We start from the raw sequence: 26,709 nt of genomic DNA on the forward strand, positions 1-26,709 counted from the left end.
TCAAACCTTACGCTCTCTCACGAACAGATGCTCTGGCTGTGCATGTCAAAGCTAGTGAGCCACCTACCGAGTGTTTTTGTATAGGCGCGCTCGAACTCAGCGACTGCGCGCACCCATGATTTCCATAAATCAAGATGCAGTTCTCTAGGTTATGAAACACAGCTATAGACTCTACTTCATTAGTGTTAGGGTTACTGACTCATCCAAGTGAATCGAATCTTTTGAATCAGATTAGTATAATTCGATCAGCGACCATTTGTGCAGGTTATGTGTGAGTAAATGAATCATCATCCTAAATTGAGAAACTTAGACTATACATTTTCTTCCATTCTGATCAACTGATCAAGTTGTGGCAACAAATAACAGCCTAAATAAATTAAGCGTTTCAATAACGTTATTTCAGGGTCACCAGTAGCCTAATCTCCACAGCTCGGAATAGTTTATTATTATTAGGCTATTATTATTATTATTATAGCTCTTTGCGAACGAATTCGCGAAAGAAACACTAAAAGGCAGTGGTTGATTATAAAAATTTGATTGACTATAAAGTATTGGACTGTTTTAGTGCCTAAAACACAACTGAATACAATTAATTTCTACTAAATTGTATTTGAGATATTTGTGAATTAGATCAAGTAATGCTGAGTGAATATGACAATTTGTGTATTATTCCTCACCTCCAGGTATTTTAATAAAGGGGCTCACTATAGGGTTATTGCTTAGTCAGCTTGGTTCTGGTTCTCAAAACCCCCAAAAGCTTGTTCTCCATCGCATACTCATTGACGAGACATGCAGATAGTGATAAGAATTGGTTAATAAAAAAAATAAAAAAATAAAAAAGGGACTGAAGTCAACAGCACATAAACGCCAGAATGTAAAATGAGTTATTTTATGCATTTAAATGGTTTCATGTTCGTTTGTACTTTACAAAATAAAAATAGCGCATGTTTTCTAGTATAAGTACACTGTGTTCATATTTACTTGTGCATTAAATTACAAAAAAAAAAAAAAAACACAGCTTGCGCCTTATTGTGTTGGCCTATATTGTATATTGTGATCTCGAATTGTACAATATTTTAGTAGCCTACATGCATTTGAGAGACGTTCTTTAATGTGATGCTATACATAAATGAATGCACTAATCACCTTTTTGGTAATTTAATGACTTAACTGACGACAGAACTACATTGTATGCTCATAGATTATTGCAGGCATTATTTATGATGAAGCGAGAGCGTGCGCCTTATAATCGCGTAAAGCTGAAGAGTGTGCCCCATGAGCACGGTAAAACAGCTGTCAGGAGAGGAAAGTTTGTTTTACTGACATATAGCCTACATACAACATCTCATCAGACCGCAGTTCACTGTTGTTCTACTGAAGCTCATTTGACACGTTCCTTAATTTCCGCCTATACGAATTAGCAAATTTGGCGTCTGTCTTTTTTCACTCTCGTTCGGAAAAAAAGCCTATCGCCAGCATGGATTACATGACTGACAGGTAAACACAGACGCAATAAAGACATCGAATGGGCGATAATGTAAATAGAGGATTTGGTTAATTTCAGTGAAGCTCAGATAACCGATCTGTAACATTAGCGTACAATGTCGGTTAGTTGTATAAATATGTAGTTATTTTATCACCTTAACGTCTGATTCAAGAGGAGATAATAAATACTGGTTATATTCTAGCTTTGTTATATTTTATGTAGGTTGAATTCAGGTAAAGTGGGCCGTTTAAGCTTGATTGTAGCCTGTGCTAAATTGTTTTACACTTTCAGAGCACAACAATGCATTTTAATTAAAGGGACACCATTTCTTTAAAACATATTTTTTTATGTAAGGTGGCTCACTAAATGTAAACAATTTTTATAGTGACATGCCCTATTTTGCAAACAACACATTATATGAACTGTATTCAAATCGAAATATTATAACTGGACTTTAAAGTTAACAAAAGTTAAAGTTAAGAAAAGGAAATAAATAAATAAATAAATAAATAATAACAATAAAAACATCTAGGTATCTAAATGATAAGTTTTACAAAAATTGGCCCACTTTAACAAAGTTCAAGTTATTTTGTTGTTGTTACTTTTCTTGTACAGAACTTTGGGATACACTAGCTGTAGGCCTATTAGAAACGTGCTCTATAAATAAATGTGACCTTGACCTTGACTATTCAGCTACTGTCCCTCAGTACTACTATTTACGCTACTGTAAAATCTTTCTTTAGTTTTATTCTTTTGGACAACTATCAAAACGTTTGTTACTAGTGTCTGCTATAGTTCTATGTAGTCTATGACTCAAACGTGTACAGCAGCAGTGCCTTTCTAAGCAACACTTTGAAAAACAAGTGTGTTGTGGCCATATTTGAAAATATAACAGAAATAGGCCTAATTATTCAAACAAATATAACCGCACCTATTACTGGTACTTGTGCTTCTTTTCCTACAAGAAGTAATGACATTTATTGGTCAGTAGATGGCGCCACTGAACAATCTTTTTTTTAGTATGCCCATATGCACAAATGAAGAGGTAACCACTTAATATAAAATATATATATTTTTTATTTGTAGTATTATTGTTTTTTATAAAACTAATTTTAATCAATCTTAAGCGTTGAATAGTGACAGATAATATTTGATCAGATTGCCAGACATTTGTACAAAAGGAATAAGGTTAAAATGTAAGGTTATTTTGAATCCAACATGCAACTAATGAGGTAACGAGGCCTACGCTAGCCTACGCGTAATATGGAGATTTACTTGTAAATATTAATACGAATAATATGGAGATTTACTTGTAAATATTAACGTGCATTTCTATAGACCTGGCTGATTTTAAAATATCATTTGGCAGCCCCTAAAATGGGTCGTATTGACAGTACCTGAGCGGTTGAAGAATAGGCTCATTCAAAGACGTGCATTTATTGCTTGGACGGAGCAAGAACACCTAAAATGCATGTGTAGATTCAGTCGAGTGATAAAGTTTACCCTCTTCAACTTAATGCTGTTGAACTGAATTTATGGAGCAAACTATTTGCTAAAATAACCATAACATTTACAGCACCGCTGGCTGAAATAAGCGTGCGGTTCTGTCCATCAGATGCGCGTGAAAGCTGCATGTGTTACTATAACAAACACTGCGTGTTTTCTTTCAGAATCATCATTGGCTGGTAGAAATACAAAAATAGGTTACATAACAGTTTTTTACTAAAAATGAAGATAAGGTAAAGGTGTGAATAATTACATTTTAGACACATTGTCAGTAATTTCACTAATGAAAATAAAGCCCTAGGAGAACTGTGGTGCGTCTTTGATCAACACACAGCGGTGTTTCATTAATGAATCCACGTTTTTAAACGAAACGAGTGAATCAATGAAGTGAACCATTCATAAAGGCGGCCACTTGCTTCGTTTTTGAATGAATCAGCTGTTTGAACGAATTGATTGAATGAATGATTGAATGACTCACTGACTTAAGACAGGTATTTGCCACCACCTACTGGCGCTTTTAGTTGTATATAGAGTAGGCTATCATTAAAAAAAAAAAATAATAATAATAATTCACTATTTATTTGAATTTTTGTATGTTGAATTAAAATATTTCTATCTAAAGCTACTTATATTTCAGCTACTTTTCTGTAATGTCTATTCAGTGTTTTTTTTTCTAAATGAACACAATGATAACTATTATATTTAATAATAACTTTATCTTTAATCGGCACATGATGTGAATGTCAATTAATTAATCTCATTAATTTGAGATTAATTTGATTAATTGGTACATTAAGTAATTAATTAGATTTTTTTAAATAATCACTTGACAGCCCTATTTAAAACATAAAAAATACGTACAGTGCAATGTAGGCCTAGGTGTTCTACGCAACACAACCAAAACCTTCCTACATAGCGATACCATCCTTTGACCTGTAGATTGCGCTAATTCACCAAAAATGTGAAAGCCTAGTAGTTGAATCTCTGAACTGAATTTGTGGTGTAGGCCTATCAACGATCTACGCTGTCAAGTGGATTTCTTAAGAAACCGATCCTGGACCAGAAAAAAATAACATCAGTCATTGATATTATATTATATTCATGTATCAAAGAGCAACAATTAGCGTATAGCCTAATTATATAATATGTACGTAATTATACAACATACAATGCATAAAATATGAAAGTGATTATACAACCAGCAGTCAAATACAATGATCTTACACACACCTATGGTTACTCATATGTATTCAAACAGAGTTGAGGTGGTACTTTTTCAGCAGTTATAGATTGAATTCAGTCTCTGGTTTCAGGTGTAACTGAAATAAATTCTATAGTACTGACAGGGCTTGTTTGCAGAATAACGCCTATCGATCTGAACCACAAAAGAAGAACATTTAAACAACAATAATGTTGAAAAAATGAACTAGTTAAATGATAATAACTGCAAGTCCACCCGAATTAGGTATTGCTCTGACTAGAAGCATCATAATAACCTATACATTCAAACTGAGGTGAAATCAAAGCAACGCTCTCATGCCAAGTCAAAGTTGAACGAGTTCAACTTTCTTACTTGATATTACACTCATTTGATAAGGATTGTAATATCAAGGAAGGAAGTTGCTCTAAATTAACTTTGATTTGGCACAAGAGGCGCTGCGTTGAGTCTAAATGTATTATTTCAGACGGACACTTTTCCTCTACTTGATAAGTATTGTAAGTCTGTCTAAAATGCTAAAAGTAGAAATAAACACTTGATGTGTTTAAATATGAGTCGTGTTTTTCCGTAGATCATATGCTATAGTTCACTCCATCATCATCATCTGCTCACGCTTCTGTCACTTGAAACTCTCATGACTTTGAGATATGATGGAAAATGTCCTGCCCTTTTCCATTCAACAAAGTGCATTGTGATCGCTGGCTGTTAAACTCAATTACAAAAACAAAAAACAAAACAAGTTATTTTTTAAAATGATATAATTTAAATAAATAAATAAATACATACATACATTTCTATTTTCTAAAACATTTTAGCACATAGTAGGCAAAAATAAAAATAAAAATATCTAGGACATGACGTGAGCCAGGACGACCACTGGCACCCCTCAAAAAACAGGTGCATGATGCCCCGAAACAGAAATGGAAATTGAAAATTGAAAATGGCTTGATTGGTACTGTCATACTTGCAATCAGTTACTTTTTTTTTCTTGCCCTGTTCATATGAGAAAAGAGCATGCTGCTTCCTATTTTACTGTTGTGTCGCACAGACTTGAGTCAGAAAAGCCCATGTTTTCTTCAAGGTCCATTAAAAAATCAATACAAATTGTAAATGACATGGCCAGTTGAGAAACACGACATGACTATTGTGCCAGTTAGTCACGAGAATTTGATTGGCAAAAGGAGTGTTTGAACATTTGAACAGTTGATGACTAATCTGATGTGAGAAAAACAGAAAGATATTGCCCATTTGACATACCAAGGCATGTCCAGACCTTAAAAAAAAATAAAGATCAAATAAATGTCATGCAGGCATGCTTATTGTTTCATGGTCCATTTATTAAAAATTCCTGGTCACACCACAGATTACTAACATTATCATCATAATTTCTAAAGATGAAGGCAGCTGTATTAAAAGCGTACACAGATACACAGAAATGTTTGTTATGTGGAAGTCTTGTTACAAGGTAAAACTCTTTCTCTGGAAAAGAAGGAGGGGCATATGTGAATTTTTGTTGTTGTTTGTGTATACCTGGTCTGGGAGTCGTATCCAGTCTTCATAGGATCAGCCGTTTTGGCCACTGTGAATGAGATTTATGCTAGTTTTGAGTAGATGCAACAGTCAGAAGGTGCTGCTGATCAAGTGCCACTTGCAATACTTGAAATAAAAATAAATAAATGAAATAAAATAAAAAAACATTAAAGTGAATTTAAATTTAAAAATAAAATACATTTAGATAAATAAAATAATATACAAATGTTAATGGGATACATTTAAATTTAGCAAATGTGCTTTATTGTTCTATAAAGTATTTTTTTGTTTTTTTACATAGTGGCAAGGAAAATGTGATTGTGAAAGTACCCACTCACACTTGTTGAAGTACTTTGTTGTTTTGCATGCTGAGGAAGAATAGAAACAGAAAAAAACATTTGTAGTTGTAGAGGTGAGGCATCAAACTGAAATACACCAGGACGATACATTACGGCACAAACATTCTTGATCTTGTTTGTGCATTTGAGTGCGTCCAGTTGTACAAAGCTGATCACATTACACAGAAGGAAACAAATCCTTGTACTACCTAAAAGAAAAAGAAAGTAGAAAGGTCAGTTATGCTGATTGCCTGCAGTCATTCCACCCTTTTAATGTTGCTGTAAACAAAACAGGTTAGGCAGACAATCCATGCACAGTTATCTGGAAGTAAACCTGTAGTCTTTTTGGTGCAAATTAGGTGTGAAACATTTCTAGTGAAAATTTTTGTTGAAATCTATGACAAGGAACGTGTGACCATTTGAAATATTTACAGTGAAATTCTGGTTTTATCTCAGCCATACAGTTGATTTAGTTAGAAGTGAGGCACATTATCTAACGTGTCATCAGATTTTTACTGTGCAACTGTGTGCATATTTGGAATTCACTTGTGACTTTTAATCATGGTTGGGTTTTTGAGTCAGAGCTGAAGAAGAAAAAGCGAAAATGCATTAAAGCATTAAACTGGCTGTTGACTAGATTACATGCAATATTTACATTTATATCAGACATTTGATGTGTAACATGTGTAACTATATTTAAAAACACAAAGTGGGGGATCAGGATGTTTCCATGTATTAAAATATGCAAATATTGAAACCAAATCAAATACTGTCTAAAAGAAAGTTGGAAGCATTTTTAGAAAAAATTCAATTTGTTAACATGTTAATTATACAAACTGAAATGTTAATAAATAATTAAATAAATAGATATAGAAAATAACATTAACCTAGATTAATACATACTTTAAAAGTATGGTTCATTGTTAGTTAATGATAGCCAATGCATTTACTAATATTTACATTAACAAATTGAATCTTATTGTAAAATATTACCAAGTAATGTATTAAAATTTCCACTGGATTGCTCTTAAAAGGCGTCCAATGATGTAAGATCTGACAGAGCAGGATTTCTGTCGCCTTGGTCCTGACTCCTGCGTGATAAATAATCATTGAATGTTGCTTTTCCAGACCTGTTGGGTTCGCTGGAAAAGATGGTGCCAGTTGTACTTTCAATTTTCTTGTAGTCACAGATACATAATGACTGCAGTTCAAAGTGATTTATGGATAAGACAAGAAAGAAGTCAAATGGAAAGCAGCCAATCTGGCCAATAGCCCGTGAATGTTGTCATTAGTATTCAAATTACACACAAGTCTTTCTGTAAGAGCTCAGGGCAGTTAATTACATTAATATAGCATAATAACATTAAACGAATGTGTAAAATCAGTTTTTAACACAATATTCATTTTTTTAGGTGAACTATTCCTTGAAGGCTTGTAGTAGGTCAACTATGAAACCAGTTATCTTTGATATGCTTTTTAAAATTGTTTCGCCCCAGTTGAAACATATTACATTTTAAAACCTTTCCACATGTTAGCAATCATACATCACATTCCTTTACCTAATAAGCACAGGATTAAAGCCATGTTAACATTAATTAAATGGAAAAAAACTGTTTGATTTCTAAGTTTCATATACATTTTCCCTTAGAATTAAAAAGATAGGATTTGCTTTAAACCCAGTTCCACTTAGAAATTGTTAGGAAATTTCACAAATAATTACAAAAAACATTGAATTAAATTTGAATTTTTTTTTAAGTCGAAAGACTGAAATGGTGTAAAATGTTATCGAACAATCTCTAACTTTACAGTGTACTCAATACACTTATCAACTAATTCTTGAACAAAATGAACAAAATGAATATAAATATTGAATGCCATCAAGGTTATGTACATTCTTGAGATAACAACACTATGTTTTATGCATTTAAACTACTTTTGGCCCAGTGCTGCGCTGGCCACTTTTGACGAACTAAGCTTCTGGGTTTCAGAGAATGACTTACTAGCAATTACTGAATGCATGAAGTTTTAAGTCTGTACAGGAAGGCAATGCAAATACTCTGAACATGTCACACACACACACACACACACACACACACACACACACACACACACACACACACACACACACCTCATATGTCATGTCATTTACAGCAAGTCAAGTTCCACTCTTTCTTTCTCTGTGGTGTGTTTTCACATGCTTCTCTCAGTTTCTTTCTTTTCTGCCATAAAAGGGCCTCTTGCAACTTCTCCTAAGATGTATTCAAAGTGGTGGTTTGACATGCTGTCAATGACAGATGTAGCCTCTCTCACTTGTTGTCTGTCGTTCTCTCACACATACCATGCTGAGGTGTGTTTGTTCTGGTCTGAGGTGTGTGTGTGGTGTGGGACTCTCCCTTCATGTGTGCACCCTTGAAGGGAGAAGAGGGGAGGCTGTGACAAAAGGAAACAGATAAGCGTTGTACTCAGAGAGGACAGAGAAGATGTGAGGCATTACTTACTGTAACTGCTTTGTCTTCCGTTCCTGACATTTATGTTGATCATACCACAGTTTTACCTGCTGATAGAGACTAGAAGAGCGGTTTAGTAAAAGTACAGGTCAGCATTGTGTGGGAATGGTGACTGAGTGTGACAAACTTCCAGATAAGTTACTCAAATCAGTGCTTTGCTTCATATTAGCCTCCAGTTTCACAAATAGTAGAACTGTTAATTTTACATAGTTATATAACTGAAAGCTCTTCTGAACACAACTGTATAGTTCAACAAAATTTGTTTTGTTTTATTGGAGCGGGGCGAACCAGCATTTAGGTGCTTCAGAAAGTCAAAATTTAACTTGAACTGATGTCAAAGTTTCTTCAGCAATTAAACATGACTTATTATCATCTTTTATTATATAATAGCTAAGAGGAGTTCATTTGAAACCAAAACTATGTTTTTACTGTAAATTCCACTATAAGTAAGAGTAGGTAAAGGTTGAAGGTGGTTTTATTTATTTTTTTCATGTCAAAATGAAAAACAGTGTTGCATGTGATAGTAGGCATTTTTAATCAGTCCTAGCTGATGAGCAACAATTTCAGTTCCTCTACTTTCTAGAAATACGACCACAGAGATCAACTTTTGTGTGGGACTTTCAAATGAATAAGCCTGATGGGTGTTGTATGAGTGTGTGGGTGACATAGTAAAGTCATTAACAGCATAAGACAGAAAGAGTGAAGTCTTAGACAAGTAATGTTTAATGTGCTACATTATAAAAGTTAGTCAAAAATAGATTCTCACATATAAAGTATCAACATCTTTTGGACTGAGTCAAAAAATAAACTAGGATAACAAAAGAAACACTAAAAGTCACTGTACAAAAGTCACTAAGTAATGGAACCGTCTTGTTTCTAAACCCGGCTGTAGCTAACAATCAAATATCCTGCACTTGGATCTAGTTCCTGCTTTTTCCTGTGCTGATATCAAATAAATTAAAAAAGCATAAAATATGAACCTGACCATTTAACTTTTTAGTATGAGGTACTGTTGTGTCTGTAGTTCTGTAGTCTATAAAAAAGTATTGCAATCTTCATGATTGGCAAATTCAGTTCCAGCTACATTGATTTTATCATTTTCATAGTGCTAACAATACTTGTTTGGATTAAAGAGACAACAGTAAACATTGGTAGACACAACCAAGTAACAATATAACTAAGAAAACAAAGAATTTTTCTCTTATTTTAAATATTAAATTAAAACTGAGGCATGTTCTCTTTCCAATGTCAAAAGCGTTCAGGACTTGTTTGTTGAAGAGAAAACCAAACATTTTCTTCTGCCATATTATCATTACAAGCTATCATCTCTTGAAAAGATGCTGACAGTACATTTTTATAGCTTTTCATAAAGGATTACATCCAGAATTTTTTAACACCAGGTAAAATCATACACACATACTCATACACATACACATTCGCATCCACAATGAAAGAAATGGACGGGAAAATCCAGTCCTTTTGGAACTGTCACATAGTGTCCATAGTGGGATTAACACATTATTCCTGAGAATCCCAGTATTTTTTTTGAAGAATTAAAGTTAAAAAAACATAAAAAAGAGAAGGACACATATAAACAAGTATTAAAACATTTGATACAGTGCTCAAATAAGAAAAAACAACAACAACAATAAGTTAAGACAAACTCACACAAATAGATTTTCACATGGGTTTGAAAACCAGCTGAAGTATGAGGACATTATAATCACATCTTTATTCTATAACAGGTCAGAGGGTAGAAGTGCAATCACTTGACATAGTCTTCAAGTCTTTGGAAACACTATTTGTTTGGTGTGGCTTTAGTTGGCTTGGTTTACGCATCTTCTCTCTGATTTATCCCTCGAACTACTAGGGAAGAGAGGATTTTTGGTGTCAACTAGGGAATACTCTGTGCATAGATAGCAATTTTTTGGGTTTCTGGAAGACCTGAACAAGCTATATGTCATCCTTTCAACATTTTCCCTCATCTACTCCTCCTCAGTCTTTATAGAGGGCCGGTGGTTGAAGTGTACCACGCTGGCTCTCTCTTGGTGATGACCCATGGCGGTTACCCCATGAGGTACTACAGCAAAAGCCTTGAGGAATCCAACGTCCTCCTTCCCCTCACCGCTCTCCAAACTTATAGCCAACCATTTTTCCAAGGCAGCATCCACTTGAGCCTCTCCAGCACTCTCAGGCAGTGCCTCAGCCTCCTGACTGGCATCAAAGCGCTCTACTATCTCTGCTGCTTGCCTCAGCTCTGGGATTTCAGGATGGGCAGCGGGACAGAAGCCGGAGCGCTGATGGAGGTTCAGAGAGAAGCGATGGATGAAGCCCCTAGTGCAGGCTTGGCAGGAGTGGGGTTGGTCACGGGAGCTGTGCAGCCGACGGTGGAGTTTGAGGTGAATGTACTGGGTAAACTTCACCCCACACAGCTTACACTGATATGGCTTCTCCCCAGAGTGCAGGCATAGGTGGGTTTTCAGGTTGCTGGTGCTGCTGAAGCGTTTGTGGCACACCTGTAGACATTCAAAGAGAACATTAAAAGATCCTGTAATTCAAAAGCAAACAAGAGGCAGCAGACAAGAACAGAAGGCAACCTCTCTGCTGCCTTACATAATTGCCTTGTTGTTGCTTTGGTATGTGGACAGTGAGCCAGTCGTGTTTTTTCACTAAAGGACTGTATTTATTTTCGGTGGTCAAGATGAATGAGTAGCACAGGCTGACGCCACTGTCACACCCTCTCTAGTTACTGTACAACAAAGCGTTTCTCTTAAAGGAAACAGGAGTGACAAGGTAAAGGTTCTGTCAGAGATAAGCAATGTTGTGTGTGCGTCATCGCATGTTAACAGAGTATAACTGTCATCTGATGCCCTTTATCTTTCACAGCATATACACTCACCTGGCACTCATGGGGTTTCTCGCCTGTGTGGACCAAGTTATGTTTCTGTAGGTGGGCTAGTTGGGTGAAACTCTTTTTGCACAAGTTGCACTGGAATGGCCTTTCTCCACTGTGGACCCTCAAGTGAACCTTTAAAATGAACATACACTCTTTAGTCTCACTCAAAAATAAGACTCCAAATCATGTACATTCTACTCACTTTGAGGTTGGACAGTTGACTGAAGGTCTTGAGACAGATGTTGCATTCATACTTGATTTTGCCATTCTGCTTCTTGAGTGGGTATGGGAGAGACTTGTACCCAGGTGCTGGTGGAGAGAACGAGGATGAAGGTGACATGCTCTTGGGTGTAGCCAGGCTGAGGTTGATGGCCTCTTCATATTCAGAGAGAGGCTTCTGGAACATTTGCTGAGGGGATTGCTTTGGCTGAGGTGAGAGTTCGGGTGTTGCAGGGGCTCCTCGGGGTGGAGTATTTGGGATTCTTTCCTTCAGACCTCCATGAAGTGGGGCAGGATAGGGCAGTGTAACTGGTAACAGACCTGGTTGAGGTATGGAAGGGTAGGGCAAGCCATCACTACCCAGGAATCCGTTGTACCGGAGACCCCCTTTTGAGGGCAACATGGAAGGGAAGGGAGGGGAGTATGGAGGCAACAGCAGACGTGAATAATGAGGACTGTATGGTGGTAATAAGGGATATGGAGCTTGCAGGGGTCTAGGTGAGGGCAATGAAGGGTATGAGATCAGACCTTCTCGATGACCATAGAGGCCGTGTAAGTGGAGTGGGAGGTCTTGCGGTGGGGACAGGGTGGGATATGGGTAAATTCTTATGTTCATCTCTTTCTGGTTGGGATGTGGAGAATAGACAGGCTCTGGTGAAGCAGCTTTGTGGATCTTCTTGCTGAAATCCACCACCTGTTCATCCGGTGTGTCAGGTGGCGTGTCCCTCTCAATAACCTCTACATCGATCTTTTCGTCCACTTCATCTTCCTGTCCCTCACTTTGAAGTTTGTGTGGGCTTTGGGGCTGTTTAGGGTAGTAGGTGTACTGAGGTAGGGGCTGCTTCTGATACTCAAAATCAGGTATGTACTCTGGAGAATGAGAGAGAAAAAAAAGGTCACACAGTGCAAGTTGTAGTGTGAATGCTGACAGACAGCTGAGGTGAGAATCCAAGTATGAAACTGGTGTGGGAAGTCTTGTTTGAGACTCAACCCATTTCACATTCAACAAATCTTCTGTCGCTGAAATTGACCAAGCAGGTCAAAGTCTTTGCAGAGCAACATCGGTCACCCATCGAACAGGCCTGTATGCCTGTATGTGATACACCTACTCATAACCATCCTCCTCAAATGCTCACTTATGGTAAATGGCAGCTCTTTCAGTTTAAAGCTGACAGGCAGAAGATATCTGACTGGTTTCTTTTTGACAAAGAGATAGTACTGCTTTCACGTAGCACCTAGATTACAACCGTGTGGGTGTTTGCAGTGTGGGTGTGTATGTTTGTGAGGTGGAGGGGCATATGTATGTGTCGGAAGAAAGGAACCTCGTGTGACGCCAATAGTTCTCACTCAGAAACTACTCTGACTCACTATAACAGCAGATGTCCTCAACCATGGGAAAAATCCTACAATATCACTTTAGCAATAACTGTTACTTACTGTTATAAAGGAAATCGAGATAAGGTCAAATTATTACTGTCCTTTCACTCTAGAGATTGTAAAAACAAAGCCACAACAGCTAGCTTCGTTCAGTAACCTTTGTGGTGTCTCAGACAAAACATGCTAAATCATGGAGAGTAGTACAAGGCTCATCTGTGTCACACAGCAATGGGAAGATTACACAAACACATTATAACCCTTGTGGTCAAAGCTTGGTTCCTCAAACCTGATGTAAACCAATCTGGTGCAACATTTACAGGCATCGTCTAGGTATTTCCTAACTACCGCGAGGAAAATGAAAATGGATATTTGAAACTCTGAAGAGCACAACAGCACAAAGCAAAATGCAACTTACAAACATTAATACAAATTCTAAAATCTAAACAATGGAGGAACACAGATGAACAGAAGCAACAGACATTTACTATGTTTTATGTTAGACTAAGTATCAGCAGATGTGTTCTAAGAAATTAATCTATATTTATGCCAAAGTCCATAAAAAAATTCAAATGATGTAATATTACGCTTTCTAAAACTGAATATACAGATTTCTTTAAACCTCACACAGGAAGTAAAACTTGTTAACGCAGACTGAATGATATAAATTGAAAAAAGCGGCTCTGAAAAGGCTAATGTGCTTCACAGTGCCTGACTTTCTAAAGAGGGATATTTAATAATCAGGTGTAATTGTTCAGTGAAAGCATCACCAGTGAGAGGAGTATACGTGTCAACATGACTCGGGTAATGGTCCTTAACAACAGCACACAAAATGAACACATAGACATACATACATTCCGAGGAGTGAATAAGACAGGAAATAGCACAGTGCCAGTGTGAGATTGAATCAATGTGACATAGGGAGTATCGCATGACATCTCCTTAGATAGAAAATCCAGAGGGTCCATCGTTTTGTCATAAACATACACACGCTTACTCACACTTACGGATCATACACATTCATAAACAGTTTCATTTACAGTCACTTTCATTGCTTACTACCTCTAGAGTTTCAAATGACATTTAAAGAATCAAAATTAATTATCATATTGTGTGTGTGTTTGTGTGTGTTAGTGTTATGTTATATATTAGATCAAACTAATGTAACAATTTTTTTAGAACAGACTTATCAACAAATGGTATATACTTATATAAGACACTGCCACAAGAAAAAAAAAGTTAAAATAAACATCCTCCCTGAATATCAGCATAAATAATGTACACAGAAGAACTGAGGGTGCCCATTTAATTGCTGATCTGTTAGAATAAAGGCATTAAAAAAGTCACCTGATTCAGAAATAGAGGAAAAGACACAGACCAGGCACAGTATAAACATTATCTTGGGTGAGAGTGCACAGGAGGGGCAATATTCAAAGATAACTCAGGTGACTAATAATTCCATAGTTTCAAGAAAGCCAGAGAGAAAGCAATAAGGAAATAAAATGAAAAGGAAAAAAACTATCTACATAAAAACCAACATTTTATCCAGTTTTTCCCTCCCTAGTGCCAAATAATGTGGGATAATTCCAGAGCCCATGACTCACTTGGCTTCAGACTGTCTGGTTGCTCTTGCTGGCCGCACAGTCTCTGGGAGAACTCCGGACTGTACCACACCAACAGCTCCTGCTTGGGCTCCACGGGCTGGATGGTGTAGAAGAAGATCTCCTGGCCGTTTTGACAGGCCACCAGGTTCTGTTCGGCCAGCGATCGTGCTGGGTTGACGTACCGCATCCAGTTGCTGCGGTGGACATCGTAGCCATCAATGAAGTGGTGTAGGTGTCCACCACTGTAGATCTGGATGGAGAGAAAGGAAATCACGTTAATGCTTCACGCTAGTCTGCAATGTCAACAATGCCATCATAATTAAACATTACAATTTTAAAATTTGATCTTTTAAAAAATAAAAATGAACACATTATACAAACAATACATTATACATTGATTTCAGTGACAATCTGTAAATATGTTTTAAAAAAAGTTGTTACAAATGATTCTTCACCTCTGCCATGAACAGAACGCTCTTCAAACAGCTGTTTATATCAACTCCTCTGTGTCTTCTAACCTGTGAAAGTGTATGTGTGTGTGTGTGTGTGTGGCTTGTCCCGCAGAAAATGTGTGACTAACTTTGTGTGTCAATGATGTCAAGCTCTTTATAAAGCGCTGGGTGTCAAAACGATCTACACATGCTGCCAGTCACACGCGCTTCTCCTCCCCTGTCTCCACCCACTTTTATTCTAATTTGTATATGGGGGAATTCACTGCTGAGATGTGCCAGGGCATGTTAAGTCCCCTATCGCAGACACTCCTTTTAGCAGTTACACCCTGGAAGACTCATAAACACAAACACACTTTCACCCACACGAACAGCCTGCTCTTCACATCCGTCCACCTGCCTTTGGTCACATGACATGCTGTGTCATTTCATTGCTTTATGGCAACAGGAAGTCAGTATGGATTTACAGGAAACGGAGAAAAGAAAAGGACAGCTCAGACTAGGAAAACCCACGGTGACACACACGAATGTCAAACACACTCGTGCCTGCATGCATGTATGCCCTCACACGAGCACAGCCACACATATAAACACAAACAAACACACAGATATATCTAGTGCCCTTGGCAGGGAGATAAAGAGACTGAAGTTCACTTGCATGCTGATATGACAACAGAAATGCAAGGACTGAAAAGAAAGTGATTGTGTGTGTGTGTGTGTGTGTGTGCGTCTGCCACTCAGTCTCTGTGCAGGAATCCCGACTTCTCTAAAACCTGGCCACAAACCAAAGACTTGCGCTATTCTTTGCGTTTTTGTCAAATGGTTTCGAAATAGCTATACATGGTAACTTCTGCTGAGTAAACCATTGTTTGAGAACAAAGCAGGAATCTACAACAAACAGGATAAGATCTATCAGAGCTTCCTCTGTGTTTTCCAAGTAAGCCCTTGAGTGTTCAGCAAACTAAGCCTAATAGGAATAACTACTCTTAGTGCATGTGTGCATCTGAACTTCAGCGAGTATTTGAAAAAGACAATCGTGTTGAAGAAACCAAAGCATATTTGGATGTATTTGAGCATGAATGAATACGCTTCCGGCTCCTTTCAGCTAAAATTCTCTGGAAAGTCAGTCATGACTGGTTTGGCAGCTTTTCACTCAGTAGAATCGGTGAAAGATTAGATCAACAATGAAGTCACTTACCCTCCAAAAATATTTCCTGTTGGTCTGAAGGGGCACATTTTCTTTGGTGTGAATAACTCCTTGAAGAGGTCCGAATCGTGTACCTTGAGGTATGTACTCTTTTCTAAAAATGCCAGTCACCTGCAAGAATGAAGAGTGGCACTTGTGAACCAACTTATTCAGGGAGGAATAAAAATAAATGATTATTGATCTATTCACTTTGAACAGGAAATTGCATTGCATGATTTCAATGAGGCGTGCTTGGTTGGTAAGGTAGCACACTATCCTCGCAAGTTAATGAATTAAGTAAATAAATAGACTTATACTTTCCCTGCTCTACTTGGACCCTAACCTAGAAACATACAGCTGTCCTCAATAACGCCTGACCCATTTGACCCTGCTGGCAAAAGTTGTGTGGTATTGACAAACAATCCTGTCTGAGGTCCTAAAAAGACAAAAAAAAGGAAAGCAGAGGGAAAATAGAAGACAAAATGGAGCAGGTGGTCCACTCTCAATGCTCTGTAGAAACCAGAAAGTAGGCCTGTAAATAGGTCACACTGTGGCGTGGGGATCAGTTGCCCCCTTTATATCATCAAGCCACTCCTACACTTCTTTAACTCTTATGATAAGTTTACATGCAACAATTTTAGATGAAAAGTCCACTTAAAGCATAGTTATGATGGTTGAAACTAGATTTGAGGCAATAGGAAGAAATTATGTATTCCAAGAAGCACCAACAGGAAGGATAGTTTGGGGGGCACAGTTATTGGCTGGAGACGAAAGCTGTGGCGACAGTAGAATTGTGCATCGTTAGTGTTGCGTGACTAATTGGTAGGTCTTTAGTGATTAACTGCTCAGAGAGGGTTTAGGGAGTAAGAGGAAGGGGGTAGGGGAGTGAGTGTCAGACCAACGGCACCACGCCACCCCAACGCACACGCTGAAGCACTCAACCCTCCATCCAAACATGACCCCCCCACCCCAAGCTGTCCAAGGATCTTCGGTCCAAACAAAAGTTAATCAGTCAAGCTTAACCTACTTCCTTTGGCTGAGATTCTGCAAGTGTGTGCGTTTGCACGTTTGTGTCCTTCCCGACCCTGGCATAGATCACCCCATCTGCCACGTGCCCCCCTTAGTTAGGCACACTTCTCAAGCTAAGGGTCAGGGAGCATTGTTTATACGCCCCCTTTGATGCATGACTGTGTAAATTTGTGCCTTTGCCTGCTAACACCTTCTAAAAACTTCTATCTTGTTAGTTCCAATTTAGCTTTCAGTTTGAAATAAAACGAAAATGTAAAGAAAAGTATCAGTGTTTAATGCTCATTGTCTCAGCATCTGCTAGCAGTGCTGCTAGCTGCTAAAATCAGATAGCAGTCGAGAGATAACAGTCACTTTCTGTTCTCCCCCACAAAACGTGCAATCGTAACGCACTAACGACACATTAAAGCAGCAAAATGCAGACTTTCACAAATACAAAAACTTTGGAATGTGTGCGTATGCATCACAGAAACCATCTAGCGGATGATTAGCAGCCTGGTCACCATGCTAACGCCATTGACAACATAAGAGCAATGCTTTTGACAGAATCAGCAGAGATAAGAGGAATAGCTTGCACAGAAATGGGAAGTGTGTAATGGCTCTCGAAGTATTTGTAAATTTCAACTAGTGTGAGTACAGAGATCTGCTGTTAGTAAAAGTTTTTTTTTTAATATGTGTCTGACAGCGATTCTAGTTGTGCCTCAATCTATCATGACAGGAAATATGTTGTTGTATCGTTGTTTTTATCTCCATGCTTAAAAAAGGAGAGTCAGCGTGGGAAAAGATGAGAATGAGAATATAAACCAAAGACATAAAAGAGTTTGTGAAAGAAAAGGGGAAGAGAAAGAAACAATTTAGTGCCGACCAAATGAGAATAAAAAAGAATAAACTATATACACACACACACACAAACACACATATATATTCACTGTATGGAGTACAGCAGCGTGAACATTTTACAAAACCTCTCCTTCAGTGTTTGACGGAAGAAAGAAAATCAGTAAGTAATAGAATTTTAATATCTGGCTAACCTTGAGGTCTTAACACAAGCTGAAAAATGTTAACACATTTTTCTGTCGTAGCACATTTTGTTGAGATAGACCAGTATATGTACATGTGTGCGTATGCATCCTCCCTGAGCTGATGACCACAATTTCACACCTTTAAAAAGAGCAGGGGCAATTGAAAGAGGAACTGACTTTCACCTGCGAAGGAGGGAAATTAGATCATGCAGAAGACAAACAGAGCAGTGACAAAATGCATGAAGACGCAAAAGAAACCATAGCATGGTGAAGAATGACACAGTCAAATGTGTTTAAACAAGAAAGAGATAGAGATAAGGACAATGATCAAAAAACAGAAATAGAGAATTTTTAATAATGCAGCCATGGTTAAATTTTATTGACAGCACTGCAGTAATCTTATTTTAATACTAAATTTACAAAGTTTGTTAAATACGCCACAGTTAAAGGTAAATAAGTAAGACACAGTCACAAAATAAACCCAACAAAATATTCAGGTATCATCCTAAAGGAGTTTATTGTGAAATTTGACTGGTTAAAATAACCGTTAATGAAAAATAAGTCTGATATTTTTTATGAAAGATATATTGATTTGAGTTAAGAAGAAGGTTTAAATTAAAAGTATAGTGTGGATGCCAAGGACAATGGTGAAATACACAGTCATTCAACTGCAAAATGCCTCCACTGACCAATCAGTATCAAATATTACAGAAAGCGATGTAATATAACCTTCTGAGACGCACACCAACAAAAAACAAATGGATAGCCAATGTGAAAGCTCATTGAAAGCAGAGTGAGTGTCTGAATGTCAGGTAGAGAAAGAGTTATTGTGATTAAGCTGTTACCTCATAGGTCCTCTACCTGCCTGATCCCTGTCATCGTCACACTGACCTACTGAACTACACCTCGCAGGGCCCTCATACAGTGCGAAATGATGTCAAGAAGTATCTGATACTTTGAACTGAACAATCCCTTTTCATGGAACTTTATTTTTATACATCTAAAGGGTTACGGCTTAATGGTTAGGTATCTAGGCTCAGACAGAGGTGAACCCGAGGAACTGAAACACCCTCATATGTTTGCAACAAAACAGTATCAGAAATGACTTAGTTTTTTTTTTCTGACAAGACAATACCAATTCAGTAGCACCTATGCACTATCTGAATCTGTTTTGTTAGTATCTGCTCCAGGAAAGCATATAAAGTGTTGCACAAGCTGCTTTAGGCAACAAGTGTTTATTAAATGATGAGTAATCAAAAGTCTGTTGAAATAAAGCAATTGGAAATGTAGTGTACACAGCTAAAGCTGCAGGCTATTGTACCTGGTTGTCAGCGCTGTACTGGAAGGTGAGGTTCCGTGGAATGGAGGTCATGGCTTTGGGAAGGCTGAAGCTGGGTTCGGATGCCTGGTCTTGGACAATGTAGGTGCAGTTCAGTGCAAAGTCTACCTCCCTCCACTCGCTCATGTCCTCTAGAGATGCCTCCAACTTCATTTTCTCTCTTTCCCTTTTTAGTTGCTTCTCTGCAGTATCTTTTTTGTAGATTTTCTTGTATAAGCCGTTTGGTATATTCTCCTTTGGTTTGTGTTGCTTTGGTTCTCTGTTGGAGATGTCCTCCTTTTGCTTGTTAGTTAAAGTATTTGTTAGTTAAAGATCTAAAGAAAACCCAAAAGATGTATTTAGACAATGGATCGCAATACACACCTCACATAATACAATATACTTGTCTGTTGCAATACAATATAAATGTATTTTTATACTGTGAACCATTTATGTGGCTAGAAATGACACATACACCTAGCCAGAAACACACACTTCTTCAGAAGTAGTGAACATTAACGATTGTTATGTATAATCACATAAAACAATTAGATGAGTAATTCATGAATGAGAATAAATGAGACATCACAGATGTAGTAGTATGATGCCAAATGTGATAACCCTGACTTTTATGACAAATGTACTGTATTCTTTTATGAGTGTAGTCACAACTAGTCACTGACATATAGACCAATTTGGAGTAGACGTCACAGTTACGTCACTTGCAGCTGCGCGCGCATGTGGTAGCAGAAAAACACTGGGAACAAGTGGAGGTAAATGGGTAAAATCCATGGAATAAAATAAAAATTTGTTTGTGCCTTTTGATGTCAAGATCTGAATGCAAATAATTTTTATAGAATACTGTCGTCATTTGAAGCTAAACGCAGACGTTTAAATGGACATACTATGGATGAAAACTGATATGATTACTCTACTTTTGAAGCATAAATTCGATTTAAACAATAGGTCTACATAATATTCACATATGCTGTTCATAGGGGACGTATTGTATTAGCCCTACAGTTACAGCATGAAATATTATGTAAACCGTACTATTAGAAATATTATTTAAACCTTACTATTAACATTTTTACATAACATTTATTTACTTTATCTCACAATTCTGACTTTTTTTTTCTCCCAAATGCAAGTTTATATCTCCCAATTCGGACTTTATAACTCGACTTAACTCAAAAATAGTGAGTTTGTCAAATCTGAGGGAAAAAAGCCAGAAGAGCCGAGGGGAAAATAGAGAATGACAAGTTGTTTTTCCTTATTAGAATTGTGAGATATAATCTCGGAATTACGAGAATAAAGTCAGAATTTTGAAATATAAAATCAAATGTACCTTTTTTTATTATTTTATTCCATGGCTCCATAGACTGCCACTTGAAAACCGTCATTTTCTGCCTCCAGATAGGCTCCGCCCACAAAAACCATCATCCCTGTTTCGGATCTGTAAGAGTATCGCACTCTCTAACATCAATTTCGTTGAATAACAGCGCTTACCGCTGGGTGACAAGCTCTTGTAATATGCGTAGAACATTTTGAAAATGACATCTAATCAATATAATTTATAATATTTTTAAACCTAACTATTTTGTACCGTATCCGTGAAATTCTCTAGCTGTAAAGGCTATCTCTCCCGGGTTTTCTGCAACCATGATGCGCGCGCATCCTGAATGTTTACAAACCGGTAATTAGTCTATAACATTTAGCGCTATTGTGTCTGTAGGCCAGAACTAGGAGTATTTTTTTAAGCTTTGTACAGGTAATTATTTCATATTCATTGGTGATCTCACTTTGACTAAATCAGATTTTTTCTTTCTTTCTATGAATGAAATAAATAATAATAAAAAAAATGTTCCAAACTCACTTCACATTCATTCAGCTGTTGCATCCTCAATATCTTTGGTTATGTCATCTCTGCTTTCCTGGTGCCCAGTCACTCTGTCATCTTGTTTGATTTCTCTCCAGTTTCCATAAATTCCAAAGAATCTTCCAACAGCAATTCCCCTCTGATATTTCAAACTCTGTCCGTGATAAGGACAGAGGGAAAAAGATATGGTGAAAAGCAAGGGGACAGTCAAAAGAGAGAACCAGTGACATGAGCTATACAACCTGTGCATAGTAATATACCTTAACACATCACACTGCTTTGACGGCCAGTTTATGTCACAGATATGTGAGGTCTCGCATATTTAAGATTCATGCACAATATGGTAATTGAAAGCAGCATGTGTGACGTTCGAGACAACACCCAGTATGCTAACGGAGGAGTTGAAGCATGCGGTATGTGGTATTAACAAGGTGACAAAACAGATTCCTTTAGTTGTGCAATGGCCAACTGCTCATATAAATGATGACACATGGTTTTATTCGATAAAAGAGAAATCAATGTTAGAAACTGAACCCCCATTAAGAGGCTAAAAAGTTTGCTGGATTCTCCCTGCAAATAAAGGTGCTTCACGATGCCATAGAAGAACCTTTTTGTCTAAATGGTTCCATAAAGAACCTTTAACATCTGAAGAACCTTTCTGTTTCCCAAAAGGTTCTTTGTGGCGAATTAAGGTTCTTCAGATTACAAAAACGCAAGAAAGAGATGGTTCTTTAAAGAACCTATGACTGAATGGTTCTTTGTGGAACCAAAAATGGTTATTCTATGGCATCGCTTGAAGAACCTTTTGAAGCACCTTTATTTTTAAGAGTGTGTGTCAAGCGTTAAACTATGTATTAGTTTGTAATGCCTGTAAAACGGAATAATGTGAAGCGGCATACATCCATTAATTCTGATTACGTCTGGTTCTATGAACTGTGAGTCAGCATTTTCAATTCTGAACAAATCAAGTCATTCAGCGTTCACCAGTACACTTTCTTTGCTCCACCAGGGTGAAAATTCACAATAATTTCCAGACAAGGAAAGACTCGTATTTTGACTCATTGGGTGGGTTACTGTACAATTCTTTTTTTTTTTCAGTTTTAAATGCATTTCTTATACAAAATGGCAGGTTTTAGAATATCTTTTAAATGTTATTTTACATTCTTTTATTTGTCCATATTACTGGAATGTACGCCTTTGTGCTGATTAATGAACTAAATAATAAACTGAGTATTGAAAATAAAGTGATTCCAGTCTTGATGAAATCTCCTGCCAAACTTCATAATGGTAACCACCTCAAATCCCACACTGAATCCTTCAGAGCAAGTTCAAGGCCAAAAACAGCTCACAGATGTTTCAACTTCCTAGAAACTGACCTCCAGCTTGAAAACAGTGAAAACAATCAGGAGAAGAGCTTATCAGAATCAAACTAATTATATGAAGACAGAAGTGGTATAACAGAACAAACGCTGAAGAACATTTGATTAAAAGAAAAGGAAATTCCTTCTGACTTTTTGAATTAAATTTTATATATATATATATATATATATAATATACACAGCAGTTATTTGTGCATCATGGTATGTGCTTATGACCTAGTCACACGTCAGAGATCACATTCAATGCACGAGGCTCAAAAAGCCCCAAGAGTCACAGGTAGACCCCTCAATTAAAAAATAGCTGTAGGTGCCCAATATACAGTAACTAAAAATAATTCTGAAACACTACCAGAAGTAAAACATGTCACCCTTTTCTATGTTTTCCCGTCTGCTCCTCAGAAGTAAACAGACCGTATTCCTCAAGAGAGATGGATTAATATCTGTTTGTGTATTGTTCTCTGCTTTACAACTATTACAAACCCTGTTGCCTCCCTGGCAACAACCCCACCCACTGCACACACTGTCAGCCAGTGGTTTCACAGCCAGTGGATGGTGTGTCAACGCGCCGTTTAACCACTTTGTTTACGGTCTTTGCTCGGCTTAAGGTGAGAGCACATCCTCCTAAACACAGATTATCTGCTCCCTCGGACCCTAAACATTATTCACTCTCATCGCCAAAATCGCTTGGGATTTTTCATTTCATTTTCTGGTCTGTTTAGGCTGTTGTTTTTCCCATGTGATGTTGACATGTTTTTGAGGAAGTTCCCCTCCTTGTGAGGAAAGAGAAGATGAGAAGACTGCAGTAAATATGACTGACATAATCGAGAGGAGAGCAGTAACCGAAGCGACATACTAACATGCCCACATGTAGTTCAGTTAGATTGTGTAAAGCAAACCAAAATGAAAAGCAGTTTTAATATTATGATCATTATTGTTGCATGGTTATTCAAGGCCTACTTACTCAATGGTGTCACAGTCATGCTGAACTGACTAGTTATCATGTGCTATGATGTAAAAGCACTTTGTGGGATAAATGAATGCCGTCATGAGGATTGTTTTACCAATGCATATGATTATTATAATTCTAGACCAAAAAAACTTCTATATTTTTATATGGATGAAAGGAAAGACATGCACTATATATCTCACTTGAATCTCATCAAAGGCAAAGCAATTCAATTATCAAATGCTGTTTGGGTTTCTAGCAATTTATCACGCACATATCTCAGAAGCTGAGGGGAACGAACAAACACGTTCTTAATAAAGGGACATTTTACACAAAACATGCATGACTTCCTTCTTTCTTCTGTGGAACACAAAGAGTTTTCTTTTAGTTGCCAAGGCAACAATTCTTATTTTCTTTCAGTTTAACTTGATGTAATAACTAAAAGGAAATAAAAATTTATATAAACTAAATTGACACATTTAAAAAACAAAATTGCTAAAACTTTAACTTAAATGAAAATGAAAATACCAAATCTAAAAATAAAAACTAATTCAAAACATAAATAACAACAATAGCATCTCAATAATACTAAAATAACGCTTTGGACCTCAGTGTTCCTCAAAATGCTTTCTTCTGTGTTCTGGAGAAGAAAGAAAGTCATACAGGTTTAGAACGACATGAATAGTAGTAATATGTAACAGTAAATGATAACAGAATTGTCAGTTTAGGGTGAACTATTCCTTTTTATCTTTTCATTATCCGAGCAGTCTGTGTGTCAACCATTGGAAATGGTGTCTTTTTTCTCAAGGGCTGGCAAACAAACACCCGCAACACCATTGATCCGTCTTTTGAGCCAAAACCTCCATCTGTTTCATGATTGGCATCATGTGCTGGAAATGGTTTTCCTGTTCCTGATCTCTTCCTCTGTCTTTGTTCTAATATCATTTTCTTAAATCTCTGAGACCCCTTCACCGGGACAGCTCAGTCTGAGTGCCACGAAGGGAAGCAAGGCACAGGCTTCTCTGAATGGAGGAGAATATAGTGACGTAAAATGAAGGAAACATCTGGAGAAGAGGAAAAACAGCAGGTACATGGAACACATAACACACCTCATTCATCAAAGTGGATTAAACTGCCACTAAGCAGATACGACAGAGGGATATAAATCCCAAACACACAGCTTAAGCACAACTATCACACTTCTGAAATAAAATTCATCCAATATATTGTTTTTAGTACTTCCTATAGTATCAATTGCCAAATTTGGTAACTAAACAAAAATGTTAGAAAAGTTACATGAAAAACTAATTTGTTAATGTAGTTTGGTGCAAAACTCATTTTGAAGAAGTTTATAGCTGTGGACCTTAACTCAATGAATTGAATAATTCAGACTATTTTTGATTTAAACAAATGAAATAAAAAAAGTGCTAGAAAAGAGTACTGCTTGCTAGTACAGAGTAATAATTATTTTGAATTGGAAGATAAAACAAAGATTACTCGAGTTTGTTTTACAAAAAAAATACTAATTCAGGTTTTCTACTTTAGAATTTCACGCTTTAATCAGTGTTACTTACAGTAGTTTTTTTTTTTTGAGAAATTTTTGCAATTTCTGAGTGAAAAACAGTTTCTACACCTTTTTTCAGTTTATCATCAATAGGAGAAACTGTTTCCTATAAACTGTTACTGACAGTTATTGAAAACAATTTGGTATACCTTCTGTATGCAGAAATAACAAGAATATAGTTAAGCAATTATACACAACCAAGATACTGTCATCATATTCAGACCAATGGCACAATGCAAATGTAATACTGCTACTATAAAACAGTTCAATAAACAATATGCTAATATAGAGTAAGTTATGTGGCCAACTGACATGTGGAAATATGGAAGTATGTCCAAACATGTATACATATACATGTATATGTTTGGTTACCAACATTCTTCAAAATATATTTTTTTGGGGCTTAACAAAAGAAACAAATGTATGGAGGTTTGGAACAAGTAGAGGGTGAGTAAATGATAACAGAATTTTCATTTTTAGGTGAACTATCCCTTTAAGAACTTCGATTTTGCTACTTATTTCAAGTTTTCACTTTTCTCAGCAGAAAGGCACATTTCCTGCTTCTGTCAAACCAAATGAACTATAGGTCAGTGCTAACTCACACTTTCACACTTTAACACACACAAACACCTAAAAAAGGCAGCGGGGGCAGCAAATCATGAGACAGTCAAGCAATAGTCCTGAACCAATCAGCTGCAGAATTCACACCTTCATCTAAAAAACAAGAAAGAGGAAGTCTATTCATATGATCTTATCTCAATCATCAGCAGTCAGCTTACACCGCTCAAAATATCTCCTGCAAGCTCTCAGACTGACTTCTAAGTGCAGGCCACCAGCAGACATATCATGTCCAGGTGAACAGAGTTCTGGACTGCAATTGGGTTTGTGGTTTAATAGGGCATTAAATCTACACATTTTTCCTTGCATCACTCTTCCATTTATTTTTGTCTTTTCTATCCCTCTCTACATGAACACAGCAGCCTCATGATCTTGAACCTTTCCTCACTGTTATGATGCAACAAGGGGGAGTATTAATTCACAGTATAAAATTAATATTCACAGAAGTGTCCTTAAATGGTCATTCTTAATGATAAATAACGTCATGTCATGTACAAATATGTCAACAATGCAAATTTCATACACTTACACTGAAAATAATGGTATAACAAATATTTTAAAGCTTTATTATACCATGATTATGATTATAAAGATTATGCTAATTAATTTGTATAAATTAACCAAATTTTATATATATTTTATA

At 36.9% G+C, this 26,709-nt stretch overlaps 1 protein-coding gene across 2 annotated transcripts; it reads right to left on the reverse strand.

Moving 5' to 3' along the window:
• Positions 1 to 9,302: 9,302 nt before the first annotated feature.
• LOC107688367 (PR domain zinc finger protein 1-like) lies at positions 9,303 to 21,733 on the reverse strand. Of its 2 annotated transcripts, XM_016486016.1 has the most exons (7): positions 21,557 to 21,733; positions 19,684 to 20,015; positions 16,327 to 16,446; positions 14,680 to 14,929; positions 11,685 to 12,571; positions 11,486 to 11,614; positions 9,303 to 11,102 (listed from the first exon to the last, which is right to left on the reverse strand). In XM_016486016.1, the coding sequence occupies exons 2-7, from the start codon at positions 19,852 to 19,854 to the stop codon at positions 10,572 to 10,574; spliced, it is 2,088 nt and encodes a 695-aa protein (XP_016341502.1). In that variant the 5' UTR covers positions 19,855 to 20,015; positions 21,557 to 21,733; the 3' UTR covers positions 9,303 to 10,571. The 2 variants fall into 2 exon arrangements, with proteins under 2 accessions (XP_016341502.1, XP_016341503.1); XM_016486017.1 differs by lacking the exons at positions 16,327 to 16,446; positions 19,684 to 20,015; positions 21,557 to 21,733 and adding an exon at positions 15,135 to 15,256.
• Between the last annotated feature and the right edge of the window lie 4,976 nt (positions 21,734 to 26,709).

The sequence above is a fragment of the Sinocyclocheilus anshuiensis genome, unplaced genomic scaffold (genome assembly GCF_001515605.1).
Source record: "Sinocyclocheilus anshuiensis isolate Anshui unplaced genomic scaffold, SAMN03320099.WGS_v1.1 scaffold209, whole genome shotgun sequence".
Lineage (NCBI taxonomy): Eukaryota > Metazoa > Chordata > Actinopteri > Cypriniformes > Cyprinidae > Sinocyclocheilus > Sinocyclocheilus anshuiensis.

Coding starts and splice junctions, on each gene's coding strand:
- LOC107688367 (XM_016486016.1), bottom strand. CDS start 19,854: ATGAAGTTGGAGGCATCTCTAGAGGACATGAGCGAGTGGAGGGAGGTA. Junction 12,572..14,679: donor ACCAGACAGTCTGAAGCCAA/GTGAGTCATGGG, acceptor CTCATTCTCCAG/AGTACATACCTGATTTTGAG. Junction 11,103..11,485: donor AGAAACCCCATGAGTGCCAG/GTGAGTGTATAT, acceptor GAATGTCTACAG/GTGTGCCACAAACGCTTCAG.